Source organism: Tyto alba, unplaced genomic scaffold, assembly GCF_018691265.1.
Source record: "Tyto alba isolate M040663 unplaced genomic scaffold, T.alba_DEE_v4.0 Super-Scaffold_38, whole genome shotgun sequence".
In the NCBI taxonomy this organism is placed as follows: Eukaryota; Metazoa; Chordata; class Aves; order Strigiformes; family Tytonidae; genus Tyto; species Tyto alba.
Window position 1 is genome coordinate 17,167,318 of NW_024881313.1, and position 22,787 is coordinate 17,190,104.

The 22,787-nt window shown below is 39.3% G+C and overlaps 1 protein-coding gene across 3 annotated transcripts; it reads right to left on the reverse strand.

Moving 5' to 3' along the window:
- Positions 1–1,962: 1,962 nt before the first annotated feature.
- Positions 1,963–17,385, reverse strand: STEAP2 (STEAP2 metalloreductase). Of its 3 annotated transcripts, none has more exons than XM_042802228.1 (6): positions 17,299–17,385; positions 16,760–16,900; positions 13,166–13,687; positions 10,948–11,475; positions 9,204–9,368; positions 1,963–3,100 (listed from the first exon to the last, which is right to left on the reverse strand). In XM_042802228.1, the coding sequence occupies exons 3-6, from the start codon at positions 13,655–13,657 to the stop codon at positions 2,816–2,818; spliced, it is 1,470 nt and encodes a 489-aa protein (XP_042658162.1). In that variant the 5' UTR covers positions 13,658–13,687; positions 16,760–16,900; positions 17,299–17,385; the 3' UTR covers positions 1,963–2,815. The 3 variants fall into 3 exon arrangements, with proteins under 3 accessions (XP_042658162.1, XP_042658160.1, XP_032847675.1); XM_042802226.1 differs by having other exon boundaries at positions 13,166–13,690; XM_032991784.2 differs by lacking the exons at positions 16,760–16,900; positions 17,299–17,385 and adding an exon at positions 16,532–16,687.
- Between the last annotated feature and the right edge of the window lie 5,402 nt (positions 17,386–22,787).

The following is a 22,787-nucleotide window of genomic DNA, read 5'->3' on the forward strand; positions in this document are numbered from 1 at the left end:
GGGTAGAATGTAGCATGGTATTCATCCCATTAAAATTCTCCAAGACTTTGTGTATTCTAAGATTTTTTGAATTAATTTTATTTAAAGGATTGAAGCACAAATGCCTAAGCTTTGTGTGGTTTCCCTCTGCAATAAGGGAATAGGAAACAGGCCAGGAAATTCAGTTTCATATAATTTTGCAAGCTTTTTAAGAAATATACAGCTTTTTATATTGGAACGTATTTACAGTTGAGCAAAATAAGTTAGAGGTTGCAATCATCACTTGTTCTTCATTTTTATGTGAAAATCTCATTCATACTAGTTTTGGCTCCTGTCTATCTTCAACAATGACAGGTTTTCCACTTAATGTTTAGAATGTTTAGTAACATAGTATTGTGCTCGTGTACCACCACAGGTATCACTGAAATAGCTGCATAGTGGAGAAGGACCAATAAAATTAGAACCTTGAAACTAACTTATTTGTTCTTGGAAAAAAAGAAAGAATGCAAACTTTTAAAATTAATTTGATAGATTTTTTTTTTTTCCTCTTCTGTCTTTTCCTTTCTTTTCCTGTAAAAAACTGGGAAAGTTTCAAATTTCTAGAAAAGTTGGATAAATTTTTGGAGGAAGTAGCTATTAAATACAATAGTCCAGAGGCACCACCTCTCTCAAGTCCTAAATTATTGATTTCCAAGAGGCTGAGGCATCATGTCAGAAGAATCACTGGACACATGCCCTCATTTTGGAACCATCTGTCACTTGTCAGCTATTGGAAACAGGTCACAAAGACCTTAGTGTGACCAATTATAGCTGTTATTATCATTTACTTTTCAAAAAATGGTGAAATAAAATTAATTTTCTCTTTCCAGTTGCTTCCCACCCCAGCTTAAGAAGGAGGATAAAACTGAATTTTCCAACTATTTGAAGCTGAAAATTTGTGAACTGAAAAAAAATGTCTCAAATTTCTGGTGACAGGCATGAAATATAGTTGAATCATTTTTTTTTCAATAAAATATTTTCACAAACCTTAATTTTCAAAAAGAATTCACTGACCTCTCATTCAATACAAAGTATTTTTAAAGACATATAAAAATGCTTTAATTCTGGAAAAATCATACAAATATTTGATTTTTCATTTCTAGATTTGAACATGCTTAAAATGAAAGCAAGTTCAACTGTCTTTTGATTTGCATCAAACCCAGAATATACACAAGCTTGATGTGTAAATTTAGGGAATATGGATACTACAATGAAAATAAAACTGTTGTGATGTTTTTGAATTGGAAATGAAATTAAGATCAACTAATATAAACCCTTTAGATTTAGGTTGGTGTAACTGGGGGCAGAGTTTGATTCTAGATTCTTGTGTGGAACTGTTGGTCTCATTACAAACAGAGATAATGAGATTTACAGGACCAGTGATGTTTAAGGAGAAATTCAAGCTTAAGTACTGTATATTTCTGATGACAAATTCTTGCGAAGTAATAAGTGAAGGTTCAGCTAAGAAAGTCAGAGATCCTAAACATTGCAAACATAGATAAGAAAGATATAATATCATGCAAGTAAAGAAAATTAGGACCAAATACACATTCTGATTTATTGAAATAAAGATTTGGCAAATTAAGCAGGAGTAGCCTGAAGGCATGAGTTGAGTTTAGCTATTTTGTTAAAGAAGAGTAGAAGCTGACAAAGCAGTAGTAATAAATAATTGTAAATATTTTTTGAATCCCACAGGAAATGCAAATGTCAAGTTTTAGAGATAAATTCATTTTTAAGTACAAGAATAATAATTTTGTTTCTCAAAAATTCAGGCATATCCCAGAGACACTTGTAAAAGTAAGACTTTTATATAAAAATAGAAGATTGAATTTGCACAAAAGATACTAAGAATTTAAGACAGACTCTGGGAAATTCATATATAGTAACTGAAACTCCAGTGTAGAAACATATAGAACATGGGTCTTGTGATGCTTTTCTGTTGTACTAATGTACAACAGAAGTTGTACATTGGAAGTTTCACAGTAAAAATGGATTTTTATTGTTGCAGATTTCTCACCTTTTTTTTTTTTTTTTTTTAATATTTCCTAGTATTTCAAACTCATTCTAAAATAAAAAACTAGGTGCTTGCATACATATCTGCAAGTCTTTCTGTACAGGTATAACACTGGTTTGAATTTTCATTATACGACGTATGGAAATAAAGGGATGCCAAAGGTCTAAAATCTTATGTGATACTTTGAAAAAAAGGATCCTATTAGTACAATACCATTTGCTTACAAGAGGTACAATTGCACCATAATGGAAACTGGTTTTGCATATTCGAATCATGGAATAGTGTGAAACCACACATAAATAAATATACTGTACATGTGCAATACATCATTACAAATTAATTTGTTTCAAAACCTGATTATTTCCTAAATTATTAACTCAGTCTATATTCTGAACTCACAAGCTCAGAAGTGTGGGTTTAATAAAATAAATAGCACTTTGACACATATGCTCTAAGTCAAAGAAATATCTGGAAAGCATGGTTATAATAAAATATTGTTCTGGTATAACTGTGCAAAGGAACATTAAAAAATTCTGATTTCACAATCATCTGCCCACTGTGATTCAAAACAAAAACATTTTTGTAGTTATCTGAAGTAGTAGTCTTCCAGTTACAAATTTATCATAGTTTGGTTGAGAGCTTGTACTATATGCCAAGCAAGTCCACAGTGACTTTACACATACTCTAACTAAACTTCTGAAAATACAAGTTTATAACAAAAAAAAAAAAAAACCAAACAACCCACCCAAACGTACAACAGTGCTAACAAATATTAGTCTATCATCACATCACAGTTATCCTTTCTGGGGAGAGATGTGGAACAGACCCACTTGCTTCTTCTATTACATGGCTTTTCTCCCATCCTCTTCGAATTCTCCTCAGTTTCCTATTTACACATGGCAAAAGTAAAATGATCTTACCTAGAATTACAATGGAAGGCAGAACAAGGGCAAGAACAAAATTTGGTGGTGTATAAAATCTGTAATACTCTTCTTCAAAAGCTCTTTTCCATCCATAAATGAGTACATGGAAGGTACTTATGAGCAGAGCAACGTAGCCAAGTGTAGACTGAAAAAAAAATTGAAAACATAAAAAAGTGATAATAGTACTTGGTCCTTTATCTGACAGCTCTGACCCATTATTTTAACATTTCTATTAGACATCATGTTAAAATCTCTTACCTACACACTATTTTAAATTGGCGATATGTGGTTTTAAGTTCACATGTTCTGAAAACTATGGACTGAACTGAACACTGATTTCCAACGTATCTCTGCTAGCATCTATAAGCCTTAGTCAAAGTTGAAATGATGTTTACCCAAATTCTAAGTAATGGAAGTCAACTTCAGGTTACACATGCAAATAAGGAACAATCCAAGTGAAGTTACTGGAACAACATCAGTTGTGATTGGAAATTAAGTTCCTTGTTTCTTAACTATGAGAGTAGATCACTTCCAAGATTCATAATTATGGAACAATGCAATTCTGCTGGGAGAGATCTGGGCCTAACACTCCAGATTTTTATATAACTCTGAGAGATGCATTTTGCTTCTTCCATGCAATGGCCTACATCCACCTGTCTGACCATCCCTTACCTTTCTCCACCAGCTGTTGCCTACTGGTTAATGGGATTATCTGGACTGCAGGATTTGGGCATAATACTGCAAGGCAATGATGCAGTTTATCATAAACAGGTAGTGCCAGATGAAACATGAAGTAGAAGGTTCCCACAGCACCCTGCAGAGGAATTCTTACCACATAATCTAGAGCATGCCACAGAAGGTAGTATTAGTAGGGGTCATTCACCATCTCTGTGAATCTGCTCCTTTAAGAACCCTGTAGTTGTATTGCTCTGCAGACCTGAGTTAAATGTATTAAGCTTGACTTTCCCAAACCGGGATAAAAAAAAGACTACTATGCTTTGAATTCTGGTGGTGGTCAAATGACGAAAAACTTTTTGGCTAATACTGATGTAATGACTGACATGGTTGGGAAACATCTGTAGAAAATTATTGAAACGGAGAATGGATATTAAGAAAGGTAACTGACTACCAAGGTTTGGTTTAATTCCAGTAAACAGAGAGGCAAAGAAAAATGCAGCCTAAGGGTCTATAATAGTTAAAGAATTAATTTTTTCTACTTCAAGATTGACCAGTTTATTGGGAAATGAGAATGTCTGAGCTAATAGCATTTGCAAGGACTCACAGATACAATGATATAAAAAGAAAAATACTTTTATTAATTTCTAGAGATCGGTACTATCATTTTTTAACTTGCCAATGTTTATGCATTTTTTTTTGCCAATGGTTTCAGAGCCATGTTGGTACTTTTTAGGTATGCTGCACCCTTTTTTTAAAAAGAACAATTTGCTCCCAAAATATTCCATGAGAAACAGAACAACCAGACAACCGCTTGTGGGTATGAAAATGGCATATGCAGTATCTGAACAAAAGTTCTGGTAAGAAATTTGGACAACAAACAATACTATCAAACCTGATGTTTTAATATGTTATTGCAGATTTTTGCTGGTATGACTGTCCTGAATTCATTGCTGTTATATCATTGCCAGCAGGGATAAGGGCAGAAGTGAATCATATCCCTCATTTCTCCATCAGGCTTACTGGTAAGAACTGTAACAATTCTTGGAAAAGAAACAGGAGGGAATGTTATGTAGACTATTCCCAAATATTTTTTTTTAAATTTGTAGTGCTTGTTTAAATTCCATTTGCAAACTACAGTTTTGAGACATCTATATATGTCTTTCTATCTAATGGTCAATAGAAGCTAAGAAGTACATCAGTACATTTATCAGTACATTTAGAACTAACCACACAAGGACAAGTAAAATACATGATGCATCTCTACTAAGTTCTCTTTTTTTCCCTGTGGAAAGTTGCCATATGCTTCTTTCAAGTATTGGTAAGGCACGTGTTAGTACATACTGGATAATTTCAATCACTCATCTAAAAATCTGACAAGAAAGGCACTCCTATGTGAGCTTCTGCCAGCTACTGATAGTATTTTCTTCTACCAGACCCTTAATTGCTGTATTTCTGTGCTGTACTTTTGACATTAATAACACTGCTTACCTAGAAAGAGGATGTCCTCCACACAACTTAGCATTCTGCAGTCTTTGGTTTTAGTCAGGGCAGATCTGCACTAGAAAGTACCATTAAGAGCACTTATCCCAGCTTGCAGCTCCTGACAATGACTTTTCCAGAAGTACAAGCAAGACTGGATGCCTTTGCTACTTCAGTAAATCCCCACTGCAGGAGGATGTGTCAGCAAAAAACTTCTGTGTTTGTTATAAAGACTTGATTTTTCTGTATCTGCAAATGTTCAAAGACTACAGCAATGGCTGCACATAGTAAAATGAGGAAACTCAGAACTGACTGAAGCAGGCTTAAACAGATATCAGCTAGTGCAGGAAAAAGCACTGTTGGGCAGCTGAACAAATACAAAATAAAAAAAAAAAAAAAAAAAATCAGTTGGTAGCACTGGATCATACTACAAATCTTAGCCAGCAGTAGGGTCAGAAAGCTATATTCCGAAGTTGACCACCCCTATGGATGCTAACATGAAAGATGTTTCAGTGATTGAGAAATAAATTATGATTATGCTGTGGGAGTAATTCATTGATAGAAAGCAATCTGTTTAATACTGAAAAGGTGAGAGAGCTGCTATCATTCAGGTATGTGAGATTATTTTCTTCTGCACAGGTTTATGACTAGACAATGTGTAGGAAGGAATACAGGGATTAAAGACAATGGATTCCTTGAAATGTAGTTGTGCTTCAGATGAAATATGCATATTGCATTTCTGTCATCTCCTGGCTTTATAAGACACAAAAAGAAGGGGATGAGTATGTGTATGAGAGCTGGAAGATCACTTACACTGATGTTACACAGGGAGGCCAGGAGAGGCACAGAATGCTAACATCTTTAAGAGCAGGGGACTTTTGAAAGCAGCAAGGATACTTTTCCTTTGCTGGTAAATTCACATTGGTGAGTGAGTAGCAATACCAGTTGCGAGTCTTGGGAACACTGTGCCTAGGCTCTAGGACCGCTGCTGGGAAAGAGGGAAGAACATTTTTGGTTGCTTTGCTTCCTCATCTTAAATAATACTGTTTCCTGAAAGCTGAGTAATAGATTAGCACATTTCCTATAGACTCCCCAGTCTTTCAGCTTTTCTCTAATTCTTCCCAGTGTGTATTTTTTTCCTTCCCAATCAAAGTCAGTTTTTTAGTCAATGTGGGAGATTCCCAGCCAAGGCCACTGATAAACTGGACAAACTGCATTGTTTGAGGTGAAAAAAAAAGTGCTAGAGGAGTGGAAAGATGCAGGAAAAAAAAATCCCTAAAATGTTACCAGGAAGATGTACATCTATAGAGACAGAAATCTGCTGTGGGACAAATCTGCTTCAGGAACTTCTACTTTCACAATGGTTGAGTAGTTCCAAGCAATTTATAGATATAAAAGGTATTTTCCAAAGCCTACATTTATGCAAGGTATACTTCAGGTTCCTCCAGCAACTGGATATTGATGAATTCATAAGCAGGCTGTAGCAATTCTGAGTGGAATCTTACCCATAAACTTGCTAAATTCTCAGGCCTCTTTCTTCTTTATTTTGGGGAAAAAGTATCCTATTCTTTTGGGAGAACCAAGGCAGGACAGCCCTTCCCCTCAAAGTGTGTGCACAAGAAAAGTTTTAGTAATACCATCACCAAAAAATTTAGGATTGTGCTAGCAGACAAAAGGAATGTTTACAAACAGATCAGTTTCCCACTATGCAAATGGCAGATTTGTGCTGATTTTTGCTAAGAAACATAAAGCTCAGCTTTTAAAGTCAGTCTGCTCTGTTCATTGCCACTTTGAGTAATGTGCTTTGGACTTGAACTCTTAGACTGGAAAACAAAAGCAGTAGTGTTTTGTGCTTACATTATATATTTACAGTTTAACTTCCTTCAGGAGACTGAAGGGCCTGGTGTAGCACTCCTTGCAGACAACGTTCTCTATTTTCGTGTATTTTATGTGAACACTCAAAGACTGGTTTCAATAAATGCCCTTTTCTGTTTGCAGTGTGTTGGTTTAGGTTAGTTATTCTGCCTGCTCTCACAAAATCAAATTATTTTTTATTTCTTGCTCATGTCAACCTTTGTTTATTATCCAAATATGTTCAGAAGAGAAAAAGAAGAGTACTGAAGAGGCATTTAAAAGAACTGATGCATTAGTTTATCAGCCCCAGCTTCTTCCCTGCTTCTCTCCTCAGCAAGCTCCAACTCTGGGTCATGTTAAGACGCCTGCAAAGTTTCATGCTAAGCTTCCATCATCTAGGATCCCATATTGAGCAAACTCAAAAGAGGACTTTTTTGAAGGACAAGTAACTAAATGAAGAACGACTAACTTACATCCTGCGAAGTAATTAATGACAAAGTAAAGTACCTTTAATGATGATTAACTTGAAGGAAATTTTTAGTATTTCAGCATTTTTTGTGATTGAAAATTGCAAATTATAGTAACTAGTTACCAATACCAGTTCTCTTTAGCATGTAATGCAGTATCAACTGTAACATACCTCCAGAGCAACATGTCTCCCGTCAAATTCCTCAAAATAGTGACAGCTGATTCATTAAAGTTCATAATTATTGAAATTTTGAACTATTTTGACTTTATTTACAGCGGAAATAAATGCAGTAAATATGACACAATGAAAAACACATTTATAGACACATCATTATGTGATTATTGTGTGGGTTTTGACTCAGTCACAGAAGCCTGAAATTTGGAAATTTGAATAAGGAAAAAAAAAAGACCCAAATGCTGGGTTTGTGGCTGGAAGTCATTAGTGGATAAAGGCATCACTTCGCACTAATGTTTTAGATCACCTAACAGGAGTATTATTGTCCCTGCACAGAGAACTCTGGATGGCAGGGATGTTGTATAAATATGAAATGGGTATTTACTCTCTCTGAAGGCTCAAAACCATGAGTGAGAATAAACAGTTCTGTCAGGGGAACCTGAATTTGAAAAATTTTTCAGCAAACTTTTTGTAGGATAACCTGGAGTGTTCCACCAACGGAAGCCTTAGGGGAAAGGCAACATCACCAACAGAATACCTCTGACAACTACAGCCACAGATGTGTTCCCCATCACTCCCTCTAAAACGCCTGTAAACTATGAAGCGCAGCTCAAGCCCTGAACAGTACAGTCAGTGCCTATGTTCTGAAGGTATGAATTTCTAAACAGTGACAGGACTAAAAATTAGGCAATATTATTACAGTGGCTATTTTGAAAAAACAGTAATCAGAAAAGACTGAGTTAAGACTAGAGTACTGAATCCAAAGTCAGAGAACAAAACAAAACACAGCAAAACCCAGAACTGTGTGTACAACTTAGGAAATTTATCACAAGACCGACTCCTAATAAAATTTCTTATCACTGACTGCTACTTAGCACTAATGGCAATTGTGTTTGGAAGCAAACATTAAGCTTTTTATTAAAACCTGTATTTCTCAGCATTTTATGCTAGTTAGGTCTGCCTGTTGTAGATATTTATCTGAGGCAGGAGGGCAGCAGAAGACATGCCAGGACCTGAAAAGCCTCTGCTTTTAATAAACAAAGCTTCATATTTTACTAATGGGTATTTTCAGCTAATGGGAACAATGCGTCTGAGAGCTGTATTAATTCCCACACAGAGGAGGGGAAGGAAAACTGAATCAATGACCATGACTGTCAGAAGGCTGAATGATAAAAATCCTGCAGGAGAAATTAAGTCTTCAATTTTAACAGTTGTGTGCATCTACACACAGTAGTATCTCTCATCAGTATCATTGCCTTTAGCGAGTTTGTCCAAATTTACCTAATTTGAATTTAGCAAGAAATTCTAACAGTGGGAAAGAAATAGATTAGTGCTCATTTGGTCTTAGCTATGTTGGTTATTTAAGACCAAGAGGTGTTAAATGCAAATTTCTATTCTAACACTCATGAAATGCTTTCTGTGCTCTCATGGTAATGTATCTGCTGAGTAAGGTTATGTTGCTTTTATTAACTTACCAGAGGGAGGAAAAAAAAAGCTCTCATCGTATTGCAGAGTGCTTTTGTTCATGATCATCATCATCATCATCAAGGAATTCTTATTTCTACAAAATCCCCTTATTTAAAAAGTAACACACCTGAATAAAACTGAACTCCCTCCAGTTTAAGGCACTGTTTACTGAAGGGATGGAAGTTACTGCCAGCAAAGAAAGCAATCCAAGACTCATTATTCCAAAGGAGATATACATTTCAATTCGCCACACTTCTTCCTCATTCCAAGAATTTTCAACATTTGCATGAACCTGATGAAAGAGCAGAATGAAGAATAAAGAAGCACTTTATTCTACAGAATATCAACAGAAGTTATTTTGCTGACTAAAAGTCTACAGTCACAGGACAACTATAAAATGGGGTCAAACATATCAGAGGTTTCCTCATGCCTTGGATAAAAATAAATATTTTCTCACTGCTGGTATTGGCTCTTGTTAGATTAAAAATATGTTAAACATGGAAAATAAGACGAGTTTTTAAAAGCAAATGTAACATTATATACTATTTATAACAATTATGTTATAAAAACAAATATATCTGTGCATTCCTATATACTGTAGGAAAGTAGCTGTGTTATTCAGACCCTGGAAAATTAAATTCTGTAACATAAATTGCGTAAACCTGCATTTTTTTTGTTAGTTTGTTAGATTCAGAAATAGTTTAGCATCATCTCCTGCTTTTGCTTCAGCTTCCTATACTGAGTCCAAGTTATTATGCCTCTTCCACTGTTGACATCAGATACACCCAAGATTGTTCTTGTTGGGGAGCTTTACCAGAAAAAAAAAGAAACAACTCAGGTCCTTAACAATTAAGAGGTGTGGCTGTTCAATTATTATTCTACTTTCAGGTGAACTATTGTGATATGGCATGTCTTGAAAGAGGTTCACTAGGAATACTAACAAGTGAGACTTTTACAATATTGTTAAAACCAAGGTAATTTCTTAGTAAAAGTATCAGGGGATCCTTTACTAAGTGTGAACAATTACAGTTTCTTGCTACCTTTTATAGTTTTGCTCTTCCTGCCTTTCTTTTAAGTTCATTTTTTCATGCTAGCCCTTTTAGAATTTGTGGACCCAATCCTCATTAATTTGTTTCGTTTGATTTGATTTCCTCAGTTTGCTTTTCCTTCTGTTCCATCACATTTCTGTTTCCTGCAAATTTTAGGTGCTGAATGGCAATGCTGCTTTGCTACCACTTTAAAGGTGACAATAAGCTACCTCACTGACAGGTGGGAGCGTCAGACCCTCTTCTAAAGGATGACAGATTTGTCAGAAATTGTTTCTGGGTTATGCAAGACCAATTGCTCCTGGAAACTGTGAGTCAATCTCTATTCCTTGTAATAGATGATGTTCACAGCATTTGTAATGAATAAAATATTTTTGCCACTGGTCCAAAATCTTAAGAAGTAGCAGCATTTTCATTTTATAAACATCGGTGTTTCTGTAAGCATTATGACAGTATCTACCCTTATACTTTCCTCATGTCTAAATGCACTTATGATATACATATTTTCCTCATATGTTAAGTATACACAGAGAAGAACATACTTCAGGAGTTTCCTGCTGTTGCTCTTATCCTGTCTATCCTAGAACACGTGCTTGATTCCCCTTATCACACAGACTTGACTGCAGCTTGACTCACAAGGTGACCACCAGGCACAGGTATTTCTTTTAGTCTCCCTTCTTATTCAGCACTAATTATGCATAAGATAACCTGTAACATTCTCTGCTGAAAACAGTGGAAAAGATTAAGAAAACATATATATTGTGTTCAAGACCATACACATACAGCCAAGGCATTTTTGGCTTACTAAACTAAAGACTGGCTTACCTGTTGATATGCCATATTGAGGAACAAGTATCGCTCTGATCTCCTCATAGGTAAGCAAAGGCTGTATGCCACATGCACTGTTGCAAAGAAAAAGCTGAGCAGTCCAAGTTGCTTTCGACACTGGAGCCAGTTGTCCAGCCAAGGTGGAAATCGCCTGTACTTAGTACCATAGTAGAACTGATAAGCAGCTGCAATAAGTCCTGATAAATACACTAGAGAAAGTAAAGTGATAGCAACAATTGGTAGAGTCTTGTTCACGATCTCAATGGGGATCTTGTAAAAGTCACTCTGCTGATTTCTCATGTATGGGTGGATTACATCTCTGACAAAGGAATAGATGAAGAAAAAGGTTGCCAGGCTGATGGCAATTACTACAGGCCCTTTCCACAGTGTGAACAGTCGCAGAGGTAAGTTTTCAATCTCCCTTGAAGACGACAATGCCCCCAAATCAACAGGAATAAAACTGAGCTGACGGGCAAGCTCAATAACTTGATGGCGAGCCTGAACATTGTTACTGCATATATAGACCTGTTGGGAAAGTCAAGTGAATTGTCTGTAGTCAGAGAAAGAGACTCGGAGGTTAAAAAAACAAAACAAAACAAAAACCCCCAAACAAACAAAAAAAACCCTAAACACCACAAAAAAACTTTAAGATCCTCCAGGTCAAAACCACAGCACTACTGCTAAAGCTGTACACTGTTATCCCAGCTTATATCACCAAGATGAGAATGAAACCACTTACAAATCCAGCCTAAGTGAAAATCTGCACACTGATTTAATAACAGAGTAACAAAACCAAACCTCTTTTTCTTGGAGTTCATAATAAGCTTACTGTGGGATGCCCTGGTAATCTGCACACTGAACCTTCCTCCCATTGAAATGTCTACGAGACTGGACTGAACTTGAAACAATGGCTGAAAGCATTTCTGAAAATCACGAGGCTCTCAAAGATACAGGAATCTTGAATGATGACCCTAAAACAGCTGTGGCATAACTAGAATGCAAAGCAGAGAACTGTGTAATGTCTCCATGTATAATGATTTTAGCTTAATTTCACAATCTATATTTCCACAAAATTGAATGTTTAACTGGAAGGACAAAAACTAGCAGCCAAATAAGAACACCTTCTAAAGTTTATTACATAGTAAAAGAAATGCACTGCTATGAGGTACTTTAAAGTTCCATTAAATTTTACAGTGGACTATAGTTCGCTCAACACTGTTTGTTGATCATCTGCATTAGAGCAAGCATGATCTGTTTTGACAGGAGTTAATTACTTATATGCAGTGCTATTCTGAAAAGGGATAAAGATAGTATAGTGAGATTATTTTAAAAGTTATGCCAATTCTATATCAATTGCATTCCATTTAAATTCTACCTGAAGTGACAGAAAACTCAATTTAGTCTCCAGTAGTTACGTTACATCAGTTCTTTTCTCAGAGCCCATAAAGCCATGAAGAACTAGATTCTTGCATAGGCTTAAATCCCTCGCATCATTTCAGCAGAGCATGAAAACCCAAAAGCTGCCTTTTCTATATGCAAGATGGATTTGGGGAACATAATAGGAAGGAATTCGGACATCATGTTCCCAAGCAGTCCTGGATCAAACAGATGATAACTTAGAAACATATGTGTCTCTTTCTGATTACTCATATTTATGATCTTTGGGCATTCTAAACGCTAGATAATTTCTTTCATTCACTTTGCTGTTATATTTAGTGCAAGCATTTTTAGAACAGCTGACTACTGAGCCCTGGGATCAGGACCTCAGATTTCTGTCCATCTCCTTCAATAGTTCACCCTATGTAAACCAATACTGAAAGTAAAATATACTGTGAAAGACTGCCTCTATCCTTGTATAGAGCATAAGGATAAAAATTAACATATCTCCTACAGAAGACATTAAGATCAACTTCTCTCCTCTGTCTGTAGTCATCTGAAGGTCAGCTGTCTATAAGCTAGTATCCATATTTCCTGTGCAATCTTTAAAGATAAGCAGGCATCCCAGGGGACAATTTGAACCACTTGCACTGTATGTCCTACAGTGGGATGAACTAAATTCTGGAAGTTTCACTGGCTACTAAAACTTAAGCTAAAGGCCCAACATTTTAGGTTGATTTTCAGTCAGGATGAATCCCATGACTTCTGTCTGCTTACATTCAGTTCCTGTCATTTTCATCTTACAAACAAGTTGAATTAATACAAATATAACACTTACCTGTCTGCTGGCATCCTTTGGTCCTAACTGCAGTGACCAAGCTGAAATGACATTGAATCCTTTGACAATCAGAGAATCTGGGAAAAGTGATGCCAAATACTCTGCATTGGAGTCCGGATATTGGTCGACTCTTGTATTATTGCTGACATCAATCAGAATTTTACCAGCAAGTAAATGTTTGAGGTCCCACAAAGAGGCGTAATGTTCTCTGTGTATGGCTACAAAAATGATACTTGTTTTTGCTACTGCATCTTCCTGGTGAGTGACATCAACCACGTGGGGAAAGAACTCAGCAGCAAGTTTAGGGTTTCTGCTTCCAACGACCACATGGTACCCGCACCTGATAAGTCTAATTGTCAATGATTTAGCAAAGTCTCCACTTCCAATGATGCCTATTGTGATCTTATTGGCATCCTTGATGCCATTGGCAACATTTGGTAGAAAAGTTTCATTGAGGTTCTTAGGACTTCCCATCATAGAGATTGATTCCATACTTCCAAGACAGCAAACCTACAATAATTTCTTCTGGGGAGAAAAAAAAAGAAAAAAAAAAAAAAAAGAGAGAGAGCAATGGAAGTAAAAATGCAGTATCATACAATTTTATGAGACATCAGAATCCATAAACTCCTCTGGGAGCAAAATATGCGATTCTAAGTTTCATGTTATATTTTCTCCTTAATAAAGTATGTGCTAATCAATTTTGTCTTGCAACGTTTCACTAATGCAAGAACAAACATAATATACTTCAAGCACTTCAATAATACAGTTACAGAAGTAAATTATATTCTTTCCATCTTCTCTTATTTCCTATCATCCACGGCTCTGGAATGTTGTACCCTGAGCTCCTATTCAATGGAATAAGAAGAAACATGTAAGGAAAACTGAGTAATTATGGAAAATATTAGAAGGTAAGAGATAGTTGGCCTGTGGCTGGCATAAGGACAGCGAGTCCATGGAAGCTGAATTCCATTAAAACCTTATGCAGGTTATTATCGTGGTATCCTATATTAGCCAGGAAGGAAGGGATGCAAACGTCTCAAAGCTGCAAATGTCACGGCTACCACCATGACAGACATCCCTCAGACGTGGATCCAATGGCAAAGACAACAAGGGAAATTTGTCAAGGCCTATTCATGAGACCACTAATGACTCTGCTAGGTCAGGCCACTAGGTCTGGCCATGGATGTATAAGCATTAACTGTGGGTGCAAGGATTCAAGGCCCTGGGTCACAAATATGCTTAATAGATTTTTCTGACCAGTCAGAGAAGATAAATCCTGGAGACAAACACATGGGACAGCATTCCACGAAAAGCTTATGACAGGAAGAGATAGATTTCTTGCAATAATAAAAGGGAAGAGAGTTTTAGGACTCAAATTCAGTGCAATAAGGGAGGCTTTGAAGAACAGAGGCTAAGGCTTACAGAAAATTAAAAGGAATACTGATCTAGCTTTGGAGAGAAGAGGTCACAGAACTGCAGTAAAGCTGTAACAAAGACAAAAAGACATAGAAACCCAACAAAACAACCCCCAGGAGAGAAGTCTTCACATGAAACCACAGTTTGCACTGTAGAACAGGAATGTGTTCTGAAAATGAGGGAAGCAATGGGGATAGGCAGGCTAAGAAGGAGCAAAGAGAAATCATGAGGTTGCTGTCTTGGGAGCCATCAACAACAGACCACACAGAAAGGAGGAGCTGAATGAACCTCTTCCTGAGCCACCATCCAAGAGCTAATATGATGGTACCTAATCACCAGTGGGGGACTCTACCCAGCTATCAGCTAGGAATACAGCATGTGTGGTGAACAACTTCCCAGAATTAAAAGTAGCTCTGTGTTTCAGAAATTGGTGGAAGCTACTAGAAGAATGGGCACTTTTCATTTCAGCTTTGATTAGATGGAAAGAACTCACTGAAACAGGATTGGGACTCTAAAGACAGAAAGCAATGTGAAGGTGACCACAAAATCAGTATTCTAAGAAAAGATTCCAACAGTGAATCTTTCTGGCAGAGGCAGCCCACATAAGATTTTTATGCATGCACTGAAAAAACCATTGAATTCTTTCTTACCACATGACCTGAAATGTATCTAGCACATGACCAAAATATCAGTATTTCCCATACCATGATATTCTCATTACATTCCTGGTTCACATCCAGGAACATAATGAGAATAGCTATATTTTGATCAGGTAAGAGATATACCTCGACTGGATGTGACAGAACACACATGATTTCACCATGTGATTACAGAGGCCCTTCTCAGTTCATGCTATGGGATATGAAGGTGCTGCAAAACTTTAGGATCGAAAGGGAACCGCCATGGGGAGATGGGCTACCAGTACCATTTAACCACACTGCAGCCTACTTCCCATTTTTGTCCAAAGGATTCTTAGGAGAATGGGCAGCAAGGATCTGGACATGATGAATTGCTCTGGTGAGCTAACATTGGCCCACTGGCTAAAGTGTCTCACTGACTGTTCTAAGGAAAGTAGAGTGTGAGGAACAGAATAAAACTAACAGACTTCATTGAAAGACCTCAGAGAATATGTACACATGACTCTTGGGCAAATAATCTAAAAGACAGAAGAGATCAGAGAGCTGGCAGTTACTGAAAAGGACTATATTAAATGCACAATAGCAATTCAGATGAAAGAGAGCGTATAAGACTTTCAGCTGCATCAGGAAAGCTTTAATGACCTGAAAAAACACACAAAAAGTAAAAAAAAAAAAATAATGGTGTGTGCATGGCTAAAAGGGACAGTGCTATCATGTAGGGATAAAATCTGAACAGCCACGGTACAGAAATAAGTTATAACTAATGAAGGACATAAAGGGTAACAAGTAAAGGTTCCATAAATACAATAAAAGACAGAAGGCAAGGATTGTGACTTAAGAGGAAAAGGAATAAATTATAGGTGACACAAAGCAGGACAGTGTTAAATGTCTTCTTTATTTCAGCCCTTGGCAGAAAGGTTAACTGTGAATAGATATTTAATGGAATTCCTTTTACAGGGAAACAGAAGGTGAGGTCAAAATGGAAAAAGGTAAGTTAAGAGTAAAGGATAAAGTTAAAGATAAGATAAAGATTTTTCAAGTCAGCAGACACTTATGAAATCTACCCTTGATGCTTAAAATGCTGATCGAAGTGACATCTTGAGAACTCAAAGAGGCCAGAAGAGGCAGACTAGCACATACCTCTAAAAGAGGGGAGGAGGACTGAGGAAAGCGAAGACTTGTTAGTCTAACTTCAGCCTCTGGACAGACTTTACATCAAGTTATTAAGCAATCAATTTGTAAATAGATGGGAAGCAGATGATAAGAAGTAGCTAAGGTGGGTTGTGCAGGATCAGACTGTAACAAAACTAACCTTTTACAAAGTATCTGGCTTCACTGATACAAAGAATAATAGAAGCCACATAAATTTGACATGTGCCCTTAGATAAACTAACAAACCACCACAGAATTATGGCAGCCGGAAGGGGACACAGGTGTGAAAAACTGCTCTTGGAGAAATAACTCCTGGAGGTTAAACCCGAACAAACAGGAAGCCGGGCAGTCACGGAATTTGGGAGCACCCGCTCGGGCGGGAACTTACGAGGTGCGGGCTGAGGCGCGGGGCTGGCCGGGCGCCGGGTGGAGGCCGGTGCCCCCTCGGCAGGCCGGCGGGCGGCAGCGCGGTGCGGGCAGCTACCCCAGAGGAGCTCGGCGGGGCCCAGGTCCTGGCCGGCATCTCCAGCTGCAACGACAACATCGCCCGTGACGAGAGCGGCGACCCCACCCCCTGGCCGGGCGCCGGCCCGGCCGCCTCCGCCCGGCCCCGGGCAGAGCGGGGGCAGCGCTGCCAGGCCCTGCCGCCGCGGAGCGGAGGCACTCCGGCTCCGCGCCGCCGCCGGGCACCGGAGCGTCCGTCACGGCTGCCGGAGACCGGGCCGCACCCAGCCCCGCCGCCCGACCCGCTCCGGGGGTCCCCCGACACCGCCAGGCCCGCCAGAGCCGTCCCGGAGAGCGGGGCAGCCGCGGCGGCAGCCCTCCGCCACAGCAACGGGGCAGCGGGAGAACCACCGCGGGGCGACGGCGGGCCTGAGGAGGCTGCCGGCAGGGATGGGGCCCCCTCCCGGCCCCGGCGCCGCTCACCTCCTCCCGCCCGCCAGGAGAGCCAGCGCCGCCACCGCCGCTCCTCCTCAGCCTCCAGCCCCGCAGTGGCGGCCGGGCGGGAAGGCGGTGCCTCTACCGCCGCTGCGACCCGCCCCCTGCGGCCGCTCCTCCGCGGCGGTCTGGGCGGGACCAGCGCGCTGCCGCCGGGGCCCGGGCGGCGGCGGCGTGTGGGGAAAGGGAGGGACGCGGCCGGTTCCCGCCGTCCCCTCGGCCCCAGCCCCCCGGTCGCTGCGCTGCGGTCACAAACCTCTCGGGCCTGCGCGACGCCCCCAGCACAGCCAGACCCAGTGTCCCGCCGACAGAGCGCGGGGACCCCGCCGGTCCCCAGGCGACCTCACGGCCCTGAGGGCGAAACGCACCTCTCCTCCCGGGCCCTGCCCTCTCTCGGCTGCTCCGGCATGGGCTTGTTCTTCAGCGGGAACTCTCCTGCGGCCGCTTTTCCTTATTCTGTCCTGTCAGAAGGGTGCTGCTGGCCCTCGACTGGTGCCAGCTGCAGGGCTGTGAGTGAGGAGTCACAGAATCTTAGGTAGAACGGTTTGGGTTGGAAGGGACCTTTAAAGGCCATCTAGTCCAACCCTCCTGCAATGAGCAGGGGCATCTTCAACTAGATCAGGTTGCTCAGAGCCCTGTCCAACCTGACAGTGAATGTTTCCAGGATTGGGGCAACTACCACCTCTCTGGGCAACCTGTTCCAATGTTTCACCATCCTCATTGTAAAAAATTAATTCTGAGGGGGTGTTGGATGTCCCGGCGGCCCAGGCTGGCTTCCCCAGGTGTGGGTTGTGAGGAAGTCGCTCCCCATGTTTGCTGTGTCCCGGTGTACTCTGCGCAGGTGGGAGTTGTGCTCTGATTTCAGTGTTACACAAAATGAGAGGACGTACAGGGTTCAACTGCATAAAAGTGAAGCTAAGCCCCAAGATCTGAATTTTACATTGCCTGGCCAAGGAAATTTCTAGTCGAAGATAAATGGACCTTTTTCCTGAAAGAATGTGTCTTCTGATTTTAACATTTTCTGATTTACCGAACAAATTCCATCTTTCATTAAGCTATGTTACAGATACAACAATGTGTAACCCTCAGTCCTTTGTGAGGGTTTAAAACTAAACAACGCATATAATAACATATGTTGCTCATGTTGCAGCAAAATCTAACACATGCACAGGTGATTGAAAAGGATCATATGATTGCATTGAAACACTGAACATACACATCTTCATCCTTGTGTGTGCATGCCTTGCTTGCACACTTGTTTCTGTAGTGCATTAACTGAGGACTTAAGCAGAATGAATCATATAATCAATTCAAACATTTGTTTCAATATATAATCACAAACAACCATGCTGTAGATTTTGAAAAGAGACCTAAAAACCTTTTCTGCTGCAGTTCAGAAGGAATTTTCCCCCTAATTATTAAATAAGTCATTTTGCAGAAGATCTGTGTTGATTTTGTAACAAGGAGAGGGCTTTTTTCTTACGCAGATATTATGGTTAATGATCCTTGAATTCTGTTACCTCTTCCTTGTGCAGCTGTTTGGCCTGCAATTGCTCACTAGCTGCATTTTCCCTGTGAAAGCATCACAGGCTCTGTCTTCCAGCCTGTGCTACATAGGATGCGCCAGCTTCGACCCTGGTCCTTCATGCCTAACCCACCTGGGCTCCCACAAATGTAATTCAGTGTCATTTCTCATCTACAATGTTCATGTCTTTTCCGGTTGTTTCTCCTCTCACTATGTGCAGACCTACATAGCTTTAGCCTTAGTGCACAGGGGTAAATGAGGAAACTTTTGGGTCATGGCCATTTACCAGCCTGTTGAACAGACACCACTAACTTGATATCTAGTACATTTAAAAATTAAAATCAAGGCAGTTTGGGGGACTTAACTAGATCCTGTGTTTTCCTTGCAGTTTTTTGAGGTTTTGCAGTTTGAATATCCTCACTTGAAATCGGGACTAAAACAATTACCACCTCCCTTCCAATGCTGTGTAACTGATTGTGCTGGTTTTGGCTAGGGTTGAGTTAATTTTCTTCATGGTAGCTGGTATGGGGCTGTGTTTTGGATTTGTGACTAGAACAGTGTTGATAGTTCATGGGTATTTTACCTATTGCTAAGCAGTGCTTACATAGAGCTGAGGCCTTTTCTGCTCCTCACCCCACCCCAGCAGAGAGCAGGCTGAAGGGGCACAAGGAGTTGGGAGGGGACACAGCTGGGAGAGCTGACCCCAACAGACCCCAGGGATACCCTACACTGTATGACATCATGCTCAGCGTATAAAAGTGGGGGAAGAAGGAAGGGGGGGACATTCAGAGTTATGGCATTTCCCTTCCCAAGTCACCATGACGCGTGATGGAGCCTGGCTGACCTGGGCATGGCTGAGCACCTGCCTGTCTATGGGGAGTGGTGAATGAATGCCCTGTGTTGCTTTGCTTGTGCGTGTGAATTTTGCTTTACCTATTAAACTGTCTTTATCTCAACCCATGGATTTTCTTACTTTTACCCTTCCAATTCTCAACCCCATCCCAACATGGGGGAGTGAATGAGGGGCTGCGTGGTGCTTTGTTGCCAGCTGCGGTAAAACCACAACACTGATACGTTCAAGTGGGAGAAACAAAGAGGTCCCTGTTTTGTATGGAATTTAGCATGAGAACAAGGCTATATATATATACCCTTTATATACTTAAACTGCAAAATTTTACCATGTCTCTTCAGTGAGAGGATGAAATTGGATAGTTACATTTCTCTCAAGTTACATACAAAGATCTATGAGCAACATAATTCTCAGATATCCTGTTAAACAGCTATCTTATACAATCTGTTAAAAAAAGAAGATAATTTTCTTGTGGCAGGTGTTTTTCTTTCTTTAGCAAAGTCCAGGGCAGCATTATTATTTCTTCCTTTAAGGGATGGAACATAACAAAGGAGTTTCCAATTGGCAAATGGAAACAGATATTCTGGTTCTTCCTCTTGGCAAGGGGAAAGCAAAGCCCCAGGGATTTCCCTGTGGAAAAAGAGTGAAAACAAACACACAAAGATTTGCTTCCTATCATGGCAACAAACCCAAATACAATAGTTTCTGACACATTACCCTCAACACAGCTAATTTCGTAACTTAGCAGAAAAATACAGTATTTCCCAGCCAGGAGCATTCAGGACAACTAATTTTTTCTTATGACAGCCTGCAATTACTCTAAAAATAAAATGTATACTTATTACCCATTCTTTATAAGGACAAAATAGATCTGAGAGATTTAGAGCACTGAAACCTATTTTTACTCTTTTTTTGGTAGAAATAAATTGTAGTTTTGTTCTTTGCTTCTTCCTGTTCTGTTAATCTGATGTCATTGTTTACTTGAAAATATGTTGTTTTTGAATAAAGATACTATTAAAAAACAAACAAACAAGCAAACAAACCAAGCCCTAATCACTAAACAAAGAACAAAAATTAATGGTAAATACCTCAACTAAAATCTCTTCCCTTCACTCTTTGGTCTTCATCAATACGTGATGTCCCTGTTTCACTAACTGTCCAGGTATCACTCCTTTCAGACCATGTAAGATCTCGAATTCAGTAGTCATAAACAAGGAAAGGAAAATTAGAAAGAAAAAAGAAAAAGGAAAAGAAAAAAGAGAAAGACAAAATGAAGGAAAGAGAAGGAAAGCCTTTGTAAAGCATTATTAATAAGCCATAGTTGAGAAATCCTAGCAAGTTATGAGAAACAAGACAAGGTATCTCCTTTTTCTCAAGAGGAATTACAAATTAAGGGTGATTCATCCAAAACAGAGGACGCCCGCAAAATAACCCAAAACCCAAAGCAACCAAAAGTACAGGAGTTCCAGGGTTGCAATTATATTTCTAAGGCAATCCAAGTAGAAATACAGTGAGGATTAATTCTGCTTTTATGATCTAGCAAATTAATTTAATTCACCAGAAAGAAGCTGAAGGAAACCTCTCCTAGCTTTCTCTGACTATGGTTTTCCACAGCTATTGTTGAAGTGCAGTTAAGGGGTTTCAGGACCTTTTTTTCTTGGCTTTGTATGGAGCACAAGGTCATGTATAAGCTTTCCACTTCTCCTTATAACTCTGAAACAACATTTGCTTTGTGGTGTAAGTTACAGAAGATCAGCATTTTTCTTCTTGGTTTGTGGCTGCTCATCTTAGAAGGCATCTACAAAGTGAGACAGTAGGTTCTAAAAGTGTGATCTTGTGTCTGCAATAATTGTTGGCCCCAAAGCCAGAGGAAATATAGATTATTTTTATAATGAAAACAATTAAATCTAGAACAAAACTTTCAGTCATTTTACTTGTTAACCAAGAACAGACATATGTCTTTGCTAGTGAAGCATGGATATTGCAAAACTGAAAAACTAATTTCAAAGATAATAATACTTGACTGAATACTGAAATAGCTGAGGGAAACAGAGGCTAGACTGTGGCCTGACCACCACCTGACAACCTAAGACTAGTGTGTTTGTTTTACTAATAGGATCCTAGCTCTTTGAGTTGAAATTTCCTTCACAAAGCTGCAGATCACAGATTTTTCTTGAGAGCAGAAGCAAAATGAAAATTAATCAAGATCACACTGTGTAGTATGTAGCATCATGGTTGTGAAAATGTAGGAATATATAACTTAACATGTAGAATATTTGTAACCTTCTTATTACATGTACATTGTCATAGGTTAGGTCTTCAGTTAGTTTTTTCTGAACATTTTATTTCACTGAATGGGACCATGCCAGCTGTGTAAAATATTCCCTTACAAATAAAAATGAAACCATGATAATTCAACAGCAACTTAGCACTGTGAGAGGAAAATCTGTATCTTTATACAACCATCTTTATAGAACCAATCCTGTGAAGATTTATGTAGTTAATTCCACAGAAATGGACTGAGGCCAGTGAGTTGCTACAGAACCCGAGAGTTAAGCAGTTCTTTTCAAGATCAAGGCAATAGCTTTTTCATCAGGATTTAAGTTGTCATTACCAACACGTTTGCTTTCCAGCCATAAAACTTAGAGGAGTGTATCAGTCTGAGAGATTTCCTCTCAAAGTATAGGAACATAAGGAACACCCTACTTGCTTAGACCAATAGCCTATCTAACCCATTAGTACATGTTCAAGAGCAGCAAACCAAAATGCTATTTAAGGAGAGCATGCAAGCCTGGCCGCTGTATTTTGTACTCTCCTCCAAAATCCATATTAGTGATGTGATAGGATACGTGCCTGCAAAGTGTTTTTAGTGTTGCTTTAGGAGCTGTTTTTTCTGAATTTGTCTAACCCCCTTTTGAATCTGTTGATGCTGTTTGCCTACACAGCCCTCTGTGGCAGCAAGCTCCAGATGTTCTCTGCCCACTGCATAAAAATGCACTTTCTTAATCAGTTATAAACTGATCTCATTCTAGTTTCATTGAGTGCTCTCTAGTCCTGGTAATGTGGCTTTGGTGAGAAACAGTTATGTGTTTATCTTAGCCA